The sequence below is a fragment of the Pristiophorus japonicus genome, chromosome 2 (assembly GCF_044704955.1).
Source record: "Pristiophorus japonicus isolate sPriJap1 chromosome 2, sPriJap1.hap1, whole genome shotgun sequence".
In the NCBI taxonomy this organism is placed as follows: Eukaryota; Metazoa; Chordata; class Chondrichthyes; family Pristiophoridae; genus Pristiophorus; species Pristiophorus japonicus.
The window spans coordinates 361,919,946-361,932,561 of NC_091978.1; the positions used below are offsets into that span (position 1 = coordinate 361,919,946).

The 12,616-nt window shown below is 46.3% G+C and overlaps 1 protein-coding gene and 1 pseudogene across 1 annotated transcript in view; one reads left to right on the plus strand and one right to left on the minus strand.

The window, feature by feature from the left end:
- ccser1 (coiled-coil serine-rich protein 1) overlaps positions 1 to 12,616 on the plus strand; it is a 1,720,263-nt gene that overhangs the window by 471,387 nt on the left and 1,236,260 nt on the right. Inside the window, exon 5 of the mRNA XM_070866097.1 lies at positions 8,455 to 8,566. Within this exon, the coding sequence (XP_070722198.1) occupies positions 8,455 to 8,566 (112 nt within the window). The remainder of the gene's footprint in view (positions 1 to 8,454; positions 8,567 to 12,616) is intronic.
- LOC139252106 (U2 spliceosomal RNA) lies at positions 782 to 1,019 on the minus strand (annotated as a pseudogene).

Below are 12,616 nucleotides of genomic sequence, written 5' to 3' on the forward strand. Positions count from 1 at the left end.
GATTCTTTGCTGACTTGCTCACCATATTATTTCTGTTCTAGTTAAATGCATATTTTCTGCAATTGTCGTGTTGTTTTCCTTTTGGATAGCTTAGCTTGTCTTTTGGAAGTTAGAATAGGGTGCCCCTGAAGAGTTAATACTTTCAATCGGTGTGCTGCACAGAGAACCATTCCTGCGGACTTTTAAGTCTAAAAAAAATAGCTTGCATTTATATAGCGCCTTTCTCGAGCTCAGGAATTCCTAAAGTGCTTTACAGCCAATTAAATACTTTTGAAGAGTAGCCAGTGTTGTGTAAAGCAATGTGATAATGACCACAGAATCTGTTTTGGTGATGTCGTGGCTCGGAGATCTCGCCTGTTGCAGTGGGATGGGTGTCCGTGGGCCGAGGGAGCCAGCAACTGATTGCCCTGCTGTATTTGAGATGCACAGATCAGTCCTGCTGCTGGCTGCAAGGGGTTGGGTCGGGGGCAGCGATGGGGGGTAAGAGTAGTGTTGGGGGTGTAGGAGTGAGGAGGGACACACGGAGCGAAGGGTTGGGGAGTGGGAGGAAGAGTGCTGTTGGGGGCGTGGGAGACAGTGGTGGGTTACACCATGTTACTCAAACAGTCAGTCCCTGACAGAGGCACGTTCATGCCAAACAGTTAGCTCTCACAAATGAGAGATTTTTTTTTTTTTATTCGTTGCCAATCTTTCCAATTCTTTGTCAGATCACAAATGCCAGAGGTTACCTTGCACACATCAAGGATCAACCTGCGCCAATGCTCTTGGCCAAAAGGCCTAGAGCCCAAGCACCGTTCCTGGAAGTACTGCAATACCAGGTTCGTGCCATGGAGGTGGATGGGTCAGGCCCCCCACACACCTCCGTGGAGGTGAATGGGTCAAACCACCCCACCCACCTCCTATTTCCAAAAAGCATAGGAGAATCACCTTCCTGATCCAGGGAGAACCACATTGGGGTCATGGTTACTCCCCTGTCAGGTCAGTTATGCATGATCTTAGCCAAAAGGCCGAGAAGCGATAATCTAGTCCGAGGTCAGTTATTCAAGTAATAGATTGGACTAATGGGGTATGATGTTTTCTGAAGGAACAACTGAGCCACAATTAGGTGTTGATGTGTTTGCCTCAGCCGGGAGCCTACACTTGCTTATTTATTAAAAGAGAAACAACTGTCCTCACTCAGCAGGTATAAGGCAAAATATCATCGCAAGAGGTTTTAGGCCATCTTAAGTGATGTGTTTAATGCTTTAGTCCTTTGTTTTTAATGCTTCCCACCCCCTGTCTCTGGCTGTGCCTGCACTGAACTTAACTCGAAGTAAGGTTTTTTCAGAACTTCCAAAAGTGGACATTTTCTCCATTCTAAGTTAGTTTGGAGTAACTTTTCGCAATTCAAACTTGCAAAACAGGCCGAAGTGGCTGGACACACCCCCTCTTGGAAAAAAAAAACTGAACTAAAACGAAACTAAACTAACTCACTGGAACTGGAGTAAACTAAATGTGGAGAATTGCAATTTCTAGGATACTCCAAAAAACACTAGTTGATCCAAAAAAATAGGAGTAAATCCAGTTGAAACTTAGGCCCATTGTCTTGGATGTAAGGATAATATTGATGCCCAAAGAGGCAGCTTTCTTTTCGCGCACATCATTAAATTATAATTTTCTAAACCATCTCTTGCACATGCATAAAAAACGCCCTCTAATGTGAAAGAAATGTATCCATAATGAGATTTGCTGCTGTAACATATTTCCTCCCCAAGCATTCCATTTTACAGCAAAGTTAAGCAAATTGAAGTATTAGTCACCCTCTAAATTGGTTTTATTTAAATTGAATGTGGGCAGTATGATTTCAATGCATATTCAATCTTGCTTCTAATGGTGAGAATGACAAGAGTCCAGTTATTTTACAGAGATGTATTATTATCGATTTTCTCTCTTAGTGAATTTTGTGCTCATTTGAAGGATTGCCAAGCAGTCCAGGCTCAGATCAGCACATCCGAGCTCCATTTTACTCTGTCCGTGCCTTAAACTCAAATTAATGACCCCTTGCCATTTTCATTAGCGATCCTGCCCTTCTCTGTGCTCTCGGTGAGATTACCAATTTAGTGCTGTGTTATATGACCAGTTTGTGCTGTGAATTTTTGCCCAATAGGATGATTGAGATGACTTAAATTTATTTTCTTTAGGTCTGAAAGTGATGTCAAAAAGACTCTGCTGCTATGCTAACAGCATCGTGCATTTATATAGCGCCTCTACCGCAATGAAACATCCCATGGCATTTCACGGGAGCGTGGCAACAACATTTAACACCGAGCCATCATCATCATAGGCAGTCCCTCGGAATCGCGGAAGAATTGCTTCCACTCTAAAAATGAGTTCTCAGGTGACTGAACAGTCCAATACGGAAATTACAGTCTCTGTCACAGGTGGGACAGACAGTGGTTGAAGGAATGGGTGGGTGGGACTGGTTTTCCGCACGCTCCTTCCGCTGCCTACGCTTGGTTTCTGCATGCTCTCGGCGACGAGACTCGAGGTGCTCAGTGTCCACCCGGATGCTCTTCCTCCACTTAGGGCGGTCTTTGGCCAGGGTCTCCCAGGTGTCGGTGGGGATGTTGCACTTTATCAGGGAGGCTTTGAGGGTGTCCTTGTAACGGTTCCTCTGCCCACCTTTGGCTCGTTTGCCGTGAAGGGGCTCCGAGTAGAGCGTTTGCTTTGGGAGTCTCGTGTCTGGCATGCGGACACTGTGGCCTACCCAGCGGAGCTGGTCGAGTGTGGTCAGTGCTTCAATGCTGGGGATGTTGGCCTGGTCGAGGACACTGATGTTGGTGCATCTGTCCTCCCAAAGGATTTGCAGGATCTTGCGGAGACATCATTGGTGGTGTTTCTCCAGCGACTTGAGGTGTCTACTGTACACCGAGTCACACAAGGCGATATTAGGGTGCTGGATTAAAGAGTAGGTTTTAATGAGCATCTTAAAGGAGGAAAGTGAAGTGGAGAGATGGCAAGGTCTTGGAGACTGTATAAGAAACTGCCACCACTTTTCTCGATTGTGTCAGCTGTGGCTCAGTGAGTAGCACTCTCGCCTCTGAGTCAGAAGGTTGTGGGTTCAAGTCCCACTCCAGAGACTTGAGCACAAAAATCTCGGCTGACACTCCAGTGCAGGACTGAGGGAGTGCTGCACTGTCGGAGGTGCTGCCATCTTGTATGAAACGTTAAACCGAGGCCCGTCTGCTTTCTCGAGTGTAAAATATCCCATGGCACTATTTTGAAGAAGAAGGAGAGTTCTTTCCAGTGTTCTGGGCCAATATTTATCCCTCAATCAACATAACAAAAAGAGATTATCTGGTCATTATAATGTCAGTGTGCATCCTGGAATCTGATATTAAAAACAGAAAATGCTGGAAACACTCAGCAGGTCAGGCAGCATCTGTGGAGAGAGAAACGAGAGTTACATTTCAGGTCGATTACCCTTTGTGAGAACTGATCTGACGAAATGTGGATGTGGTGTATTTGGACTTCCAGAAAGCATTTGACAAGGTTACTGCACAAGATAAAAGGTCACAGGGTTGGGGGTAATATATTAGCATGGATAGAGGATTGGCTAACTAACAGAAAACAGAGAGTCAGGATAAATGGTTCATTCTCTGGTTGGCAACCAGTAATCACTGGGGTACCACAGGGATCAGTGCTGGAACCCCAACTATTTACAATCTATATTAACGACTTGGAAGAAGGGACTGAGTATAACGTAGCCAAGTTTGTTGATGATACAAAGATGGGAGGAAAAGCAATGTGTGAGGAGGACACAAAAAATCTGCAAAAGGACATAGACAGGCTCAGTGAGTGGGCAAAAAATTGGCAGACGGAGTATAATGTTGGAAAGTGTGAGGTCATGCACTTTGGCAGAAAAAATCAAAGAGCAAGTTATTATTTAAATGGCGAAAGATTGCAAAGTGCCGCAGTACAGCGGGACCTGGGGGTACTTGTGCATGAAACACAAAAGAATAGTATGCAGGTACAGCAAGTGATCAGGAAGGCCAATGGAATCTTGGCCTTTATTGCAAAGGGGATGGAGTATAAAAGCAGGGACTTCATGCTACAGCTATACAGGGTATTGGTGAGGCCACACCTGGAATACTGCGTGCAGTTTTGGTTTCCATATTTACGAAAGGATATACTTGCTTTGGAGGCAGTTCAGAGAAGCTTCACTCGGTTGATTCCGGAGATGAGGGGGTTGACTTATGAGGAAAAGTTGAGTAGGTTGGGCCTCTACTCGTTGGAATTCAGAAGAATGAGAGGTGATCTTATCGAAATGTATAAGATTATGAGGGGGCTTGACAAGGTGGATGCAAAGAGGATGTTTCCACTGATGGGGGAGACTAGAACTAGAGGGCAAGATCTTAGAATAAGGGGTCGCCCATTTAAAACTGAGATGAGGAGAAATTTCTTCTCTCAGAGGGTTATAAATCTGTGTAATTCGCTGCCTCAGAGAGCTGTGGAAGCTGGGCCATTGAATAAATTTAAGACAGAAATAGACAGTTTCTTAAATGATAAGGGGATAAGGGGTTATGGGGAGCAGGCAGGGAAGTGGAGCTGAGTCCATGATCAGATCAGCAATGATCTTATTGAATGGTGGAGCAGGCTCGAGGGGCCGTATGGCCTACTCCTGCTCCTATTTCTTATGTTCTTATGAAAGGTCATCGACCTGAAACGTTAACTCTGTTTCTCTCTCCATGATGCTGCCTGACCTGCTGAGTATTTACAGCATTTTCTGTTTTTACTTCAAAAGTACTTCCTTGGCTGTAAGGTGCTTTGGGACGTCCCGAGGTCAGGAGAGGGGCTATATGAATGCAAGTCTTTCTGTTCCACTTTAACATAAGGGTCCCTTATGCTCAGCAGATGAAAGAAGATCCCATCTCATCAGTCTAGGCTGGAATTTCTCTCCGTTTCAGCAATGAAGATCATCATAGGCAGGCCCTCGAAACGAGGATGACTTGCTTCCACACCAAAAAAGGATGAGTTCAGAGGTATTTCAATGAAAGAACCTAATAGTCTGGATCCCGAACTACATCCTGAAGGGTGGAAGATGCCTGCGCGTGGATTTTTTTAACGTGTGGTGGCCATTGCACACCAGCCACCGTAAGGGCTTGGCAGAGCTGGGCCTTGGTCTATTGGCAAGGGTTAACCAAGACAACTGGAGACCAGCTCTGCTGCACGGACCGAGTGCGTGCACATATCTCAGTGTGGGCTGGCCCGTGCTGCCCCTGGGCCCTCGGTTCTTCTGGGCCCAGAACTCACACTTCTCCTGGGCCCCGCTCTCGTCGTTCCTTTGCCCCGACCTCACCGCTCCTGCTGTACCTGCCCACGCTCCAACTACCGACCTGGACCTTGATGACGTCCCTCTTTGCTGCCATCGCCCTCCTGCACCGGTACGCGCTGTACCTTGCCGTGGTACGCCGCCACGCTGCTCATGGCCACCGCTCGCCACTCCTTTTATGGCCCCGACCTGCCTCTGGTGGTCTCTCGCAGGTCGGGGCCATGGGCAGTGTGGCAGCAATGAAGAGATCAGTGTTTGAAAAGCAGCCTTTTTCCACCATAGGATTTCATTGATGCCTCCAAGACCTTGCAACCTGTGAAGCAGATGCTCTGACTTTAACGCCCAAATTCCCAATCAGCACCATCATCGCATGGCACTATGGCAGGAGGAATGTTAATTCACAAATATTACCCTCGATTTTCAGTTCTGTACTTCTCCTGGTAACCCTTGACCCTTTTTGTACAAAACACTGTTGCACTCATAGGGCACTTATAATGTCGGAAAAGTTTGCAAGTGCTTCACCGTCTCAAAAGAAAACCGGGAAAAGAGCTGACGAAGGAGATAAGGGCAGGGTTGATCAAAGACTTGGTGACGTCGACATTGTCCATCCTTATTAGAAATGTAAACACTTGGAACAGCTATCCTCTGAATCTTGTTTCCTCTGGTGGAACAATTTCAGCTCTGTCTATCCTCAAAACTCATCCATGCTGCTCTTTCCCGAACTCTCTCCGATACACTAATATCCTCATCAAGTAAGGCATCCACATTTTACACCCTTTTCCAAATACAGGTTGAACCTCCCTTATCCAGAACTCCCTTATCCGGAACCACCCCTCGTCCAGAACCATTCCTGGTCACCGGGTGGCGCATGCGCAGAACTCCGACATGAACAAATGGAAGTCCTTCCTCGCTGCCGACTCCCGCAATCACTGGCCTGACCCTGCGACCGCGCCCCCTCCCCTATGATCTCTCTGCCGCACTCCCAACTACGAGCCAGCCAGCCCCGATATTCCCCTTGCTCAGTACCTGTACCATCCAATTTAACGTGACCACCCCTCATCCGGAAAAATCCCTTATCCGGAACAGAACAGGCCCCGAGGGTTCCGGACAAGGGAGGTTCAACCTGTATGAGCAATGATCGACAAAGTGCACCTGCCCCCTGCCCTGGCTGTGATAAACTGACCGAGCATTTAAAATCACGATGGAGGCCCTGGTCACTGTACTTAAACCACTGTCCAATCCAATCCCTGTTTAAATCCTAATACAAAAGCAAAGACATGCGGATGCTGGATTTCTGAAATAAGAAATGAAAATGCTGGAAATGTTCAGGAGATGAGGCAGCGCAGTCAAACGCTTTGGGAAAGCAAGGATTGAGAGTTATATGGAGAAGTGCAGCTCACTACACAGATGCTGCCTGAACTTCTGAATATTTCCAGCATTTTCTGTTTTTAATCCCTGTATAATCCTGTTCCAACAAATGTAATTCCTTTGTTGCTGGCACAAGCAAGGAGATCTAGCTTAAGTACATGTAACAATTGTGCTGTCGCTCCACTCCTAATCTTGTACATGGACCGACAGTCCAGTTATATCTTTTCAATTTGGGGGAATTTCGGCTCTACCTCAGACCATCCTTCTCAAGTCCAGCACACTCCACGGCATTGGTCTATAGTAGTTCCAGGCCAAAGAGTTGTGTTTTCTTTTTAGCCTACCACTATTATCAACATAGGCAGTCCCTCGGAATTGAGTAAGACTTGCTTCCACTCTAAAAATGAGTTCTTAAGTGACTGTACAATCCAATACTGACCGACACTGAGGTCAACAAGTTGCCAATCAAGGGGTATGACGAGAAAGCAGGAATGGGGTACTGAAGTTGCATGTTCAACCATGAACTCATCGAATGGCAGTGCAGGCTTGAAGGGCCGAATGGCCTATTCCTGCACCTATTTTCTATGTTTCTAATACGAGAATTACAGTCTCTGTCACAGGTGGGAAAGACAGTCATTGAAGGAAAGGGGGGGGGGGGAGGTGGGGAGTCCGGTTTGCTGCACGCTCCTTCCGCTGCCTGCGCTTGATTTCTGCATGCTCTCAGCGACGAGACTCGAGGTGCTCAGCGCCCTCCCGGATGCACTTCCTCCATTTAGGGCGGTCTTTGGCCAGGGACTCCCAGGTGTCGATGGGGATGTTGCATTTTATCAGGGAGGCTTTGAACGTGTCCTTTGAGCAACCACTATAGCTTTCTCTCATTAGGCGGATGGCGGGTCTGTGGAACACTTGCCAATAGCAACGAATGGGATTGAGCTTTCTTGAGTGCGCCCATTCTTCGATCAGCCTTCTTGGCCACCGTTCCCTGACGTCTGACCGACACTGAGGTCAACAAGTTGCCAAGCTGAGTATTTGTACCTGAAGGTGTCTGTGTCACTGACAGATCAGCGTTGTGTGGGATACGTCACAGCTCACTTATCTGACAGAATTATTCATTTGCTCTCCTCAGCACCGAGGCTAAAACATCATTTCGTGTATTCACTATTTTAATTAGACTGGAGTTGACCTGTTGACCACCGCTTACTATGTTTTACGGCGCTGTCTGTACCTGTTCACATAACAATGTTATGGGTCATGCACAATACCATTTTAATAATTAGTATACAACAGTGTTGTACTCTGAATGATTAAGACATGGCGCTGGCTGCTTAATTGGAACACAGCAGATGAAGATTGTAATAGGAATTAAATGAAAATAACAGGGAGAGACCTTTTGGTTCTTTGCAGATTATACAAGACTCAGATGATATCTATCATACAACAGCGGAAAGCATTGGCTCCCTCTTTAAATGTCTTCTGCTAAATAATCACAAAGCGGAAAGATTTAGCGCTGAGAAGGATTAACTTTGATTTTCGAAAACAGTTTTGTTCTTGTGTTGCTTTGATTTTCATGTGCTAATTCTCATTCTGTATGCATTAAGCGCCATTTACCTTGCTTGACAACTATGTGATAATAGATATCAAAAGAGAAAATGCTGGGCATACACGCAGAGCAATCGGCATCTGAAAGAGAAAGGTTAACGTTTTCGGTGTGACCCTGCGTCAGAGCTCTGTGCCTGGAGAAAAAACAACAATTAATGATGCTTCAATTATCTTTTCAGTACGCCGGGAAGACTCCAACCTCTCCATTAAATCGTGTGCGGAGATTCTGCATGTACCAGCGGAACTGAAGCTGAAGCTCGACGGACCAAAGCTCCCCAAGACTCCAAAAGAGTGAGTTGCTGATCACACAGCATGTCGCTTGTTCCAAGTTACCAGCTTTGCTGCTAGTTGATTTAACTAATCGGCAGATTTGTCAGCCAGTTGAATAAGGTGTCTTTTGGGAAACGCTTACACAGGATGCGGCCGATTGGTTACTGGTCAGAACAAATCAGTAATGTCTCGTGTTCTAACTGATGGTCATTTCTCCCAGGATCCACGCTTGTGTTGTCTTCCTCAAAGAGGACACTAGTCTGCAAGATGTACATGGTTTAGAAAGTAGCATATATACCATACAACGTGCCAGGAAAGACATAAGAAATAGGAGCAGGAGTAGGCCATACTGCCCCTCAAGCCTGCTCCGACATTTAATATGATCGTGGCTGATCTTATCATTGACTCAGCTCCATTTTCCTGCCTGTTCCCATAACCCTTGACTCCCCTATAGTTCAAGAATCTGTCCAGCTCAGTTATGCTGTTAGGGTTGAGGAAGAGGGGTGGGAGGAAGCCCACTACCTCACGGGGGGGTATTCCGTTCTAAACTGAATCCACATCCTAGACTGCAGAGGCAAGTATTTGAATCAATTTATGGCAGTAGGCGCATGGGAACACTACCTCCAAGTTCCCCTCCAAATCACATACCATCGTTGTTCCTTCATCAACGCTGGGTCAAAATCCTGGGACTCCCTCCCCAACAGCACTGTGGGAGCACCTTCACCACACGGACTGCAGCAGTTCAAGAAAGGGGCTCGCCACCTTCTTCTCAAGGGCAATTGGGGATGGGCAATAAATGCCGGCCGTGCCAGCATCCCTCGAATGAATATTTGAAAAAATAATGAATTACTTAGAGCGCACAGCACAGAAAGAGGCCATTTGGCCCAACTGGTCCTTGCCGGTCTTTATGCTCCACACGAGCCTCCTCATACCCCTCTTCATCTAACCCTAACAGCATAACCTTCAATTCCTGAGACATGGCTGATAGATGTCCAGTCAAGTTGATTGGGTGGTGTTGTTTGAGGGTTAAATGTTGGCCAGACCACCTTTTGGCTAACTCACCTGCTCCCCTTCAAATCGAGTGATGGGATGCCGTCTGTCCAACTGTACAGTCAGATGCGACCTTTGTTGTGATTCTCAACCAAAAAGCGGCACCTTTGACAGTGCAGCATTCCTTCAGTGCTGCACGGGGGTTTCAGCCAAAATTGGTGCACAAGTCCTCGGAGGGAGCAGGGTTGAACCTATGACCTTCCAACATAGAGACAAATGTGCAACTACTGAGCCAGATGTAGCCTGAGGAAGTTATCTCTAATGGCACATGTTGTGATGCATTTTATAGTGACACAGATGGGAGTACGTTATTGAAGAATGCATGAACTTCCCCCAGATTTTACTGCTTCAAAGTTGAGCAACATTTTAGTTCTCTTACAGCTGCAATCCAAAGTGTAATTACAGCGAAAAATTGCAGTCGATGAATTTCGCTCACATATCAAAATCTGTTTGCACTGGAGACGTTATATAAGGTTAACCTTTTAACAAGCGCAAACCTCCAACATCAACAAATTGCACTGTAGCTGTTAGTAGCCAACGTTTCTGCTTGGTCTCCTGCCTTCACTTTTGTTGGGAAAATGATTTTCACAACCATCTGACATTATGCAACTAAAGCCCGATGTAATTCAGCGAGAAAGGCACCGTGAGTTGCAGTTCTGCAATGTTATTAGATTATCAAAGGGGGAATAAATCGTTCGGGGCTGAAATTGGGTATTGCCCCACTTGGGGGAGATAATCTTTGCGGGAAGTCCCGCCCCGGAAGCGGACATTGGGCTTACCAACCCTGACAGGAAGTGGAGAGCAATGTCGGGCTACGCGGCCTCTCCGCTTGGCGCGGACCCGTTCTAAGGGCCCTCCCTTGCTGTTAAAGGGGAGTGCACGCTGCGAGCTCTGCGGGATGTCGTGGCTGTAGCCCGGCACCGAAACGGGTGTGCCGGGCTGCACCATCGCGGCACGGACCCCGCGAAAATGGACTCGGAGGCCGGACCGGTAAGTCGGAGGGCGGCGCAAAATGGCGGCACGCCCCCACCCACCACTTCAAATTTCGCCCCACGAGCGGAGTGCAGTCCGATTCGCGACCTGCGAGGCTGGCGCTGACATTGCCCACGGCGGCCTCACGGGGCGCTGCCCAATTTTCGTCGTTGGGTGAAAGCGGGTTGTCGCGCACGGCGATTACATCGTCCCGGAGGCGCAGTGGCCCGGGGCGCTACCAGCGGGGCGTGGCGCCACCAAGCTTTTGTGCCTTCTCTCACTCCCGCGCATTTTCGCAGTAGCCCCCACCCCTGGGCAAAAAGCTGAATTGAAGAAAGGTGGGCAGATTTGAGGGCAGATCCGCATCTCTAATTGTAAAAAAAAAAATGAATAATAAGCATCCTACCAAGGAAAACAATAGAATGGCGGCAGATGGAGACCATGCTGAAAAAACATTTAGAGTTAGTTACGTTACCACAAAAACAATTGCCAGCTGCTTCGATCTTTGTGTTGTGTTCCAGGAATAAATTGGTTCACTTATTGCTAAGTATTTTCCAATTGTTGTGCAAAGATTTGATGCAGCAACGCTTAGACAAATGATCCCTTCATACCCTTAAAGCATTCACCTGGTGTGTTTAAAAAAAAAATGCGTAATAAGGTTGATTGGGAAAAAAAAATCTCCTCATAGTCCCTGAAAAAATTTTCAGTGAACTTTGGGGTAACATTTCTGTACCTGGACACAATGCAAACTTTGTAACGTCGTGGGGATTTCACATCAACTGTGATCCAACTTGTTATATATGTAACCATGTAATACTGTCCATCAGAGGGCGCGACTGTTGGAGTCCTAATGGTCACCTGCACACACGTGCAGGGCTAGTATAAAAGGTTGGCTGCCATGTTGTTTAGGCATTCTGGAGTTGTAATAAAGAAGACTAAGGTTACACGAAGTTTAGCTCACAGTACTTAGCCTCATGGAGTTCTTCTATACATAACACAACTCGCACCCTATGTAAAGTTGCGGCAATTTATAATTACACTGCTATAATAGAAGCTGACCTATTGGAGGGGAAACCATTCACAGAGGCACAAATAACTGATATTTAACTTTAATAAAACAAATATATTGCCTTTAAAATAGATTGAACTTAGTTGCCTTTTCATAACTCTTCCTAAATCTGAAGATCTCGATCACAACCTTAATCTTAGTTCTAGTTTAACAAAAAATCCCAAACTTCTCAAGTCTGTCTTCATGATTGAAACTCCTCATTCCGAGTAACATCCTAGTTAATCTACACTTTCAACTTTTATATTGCTTTGATACAATGGGGTGTTGGGAGCTATACACAATGGCCTCACTGTGGTCATGTACACGTTCAATATTAACTCACGTCTCTTGGAACAAAAACAAGGAATTCGCTTTGGCTTTTTAAGTACTTCTTGAACCCAATTTACAACTCGTGTGCTATGCAATTGGCTCACTCATTATTGAAACAGCTTTGGTGTTGTTCTGTGTGCTGGTGGAAGTGTCAAGCTTTGGTAGAACAGCTATGGTGAGAGGGAACACAAGAATCTTGCAGATTACGTGATTGCACCTTCCCACAGGCATCGTGCAACCACTGAGCTACTTAATGATGACATTATGAAGAAAGGTTGAGCAGGTTGGGCCTGTACTCATTGGAGTTTAGAAGAATAAGAGGTGATCTTATTGAAATGTATAAGCTTCTACATAAGAACATAAGAAATAGGAGCAGGCCATATGGCTCCTCGAGCCTGCTCCGCCATTTAATACAATCATGGCTGATCCGATCATGGACTCAGGTCCACTTCCCTGCCTGCTCCCCTTAATCCCTTAATCCCTTATTCCCTTATCGGTTAAGAAACTGTCTATCTCTGTCTTAAATTTATTCAATGTCCCAGCTTCCACAGCTCTCTGAGGCAGTGAATTCCACAGATTTACAACCCTCTGAGAGAAGACATTTCTCCTCATCTCTGTTTTAAATGGGCAGTCTCTTATTCTAAGATCATGCCCTCTCGTTCTAGTCTCCC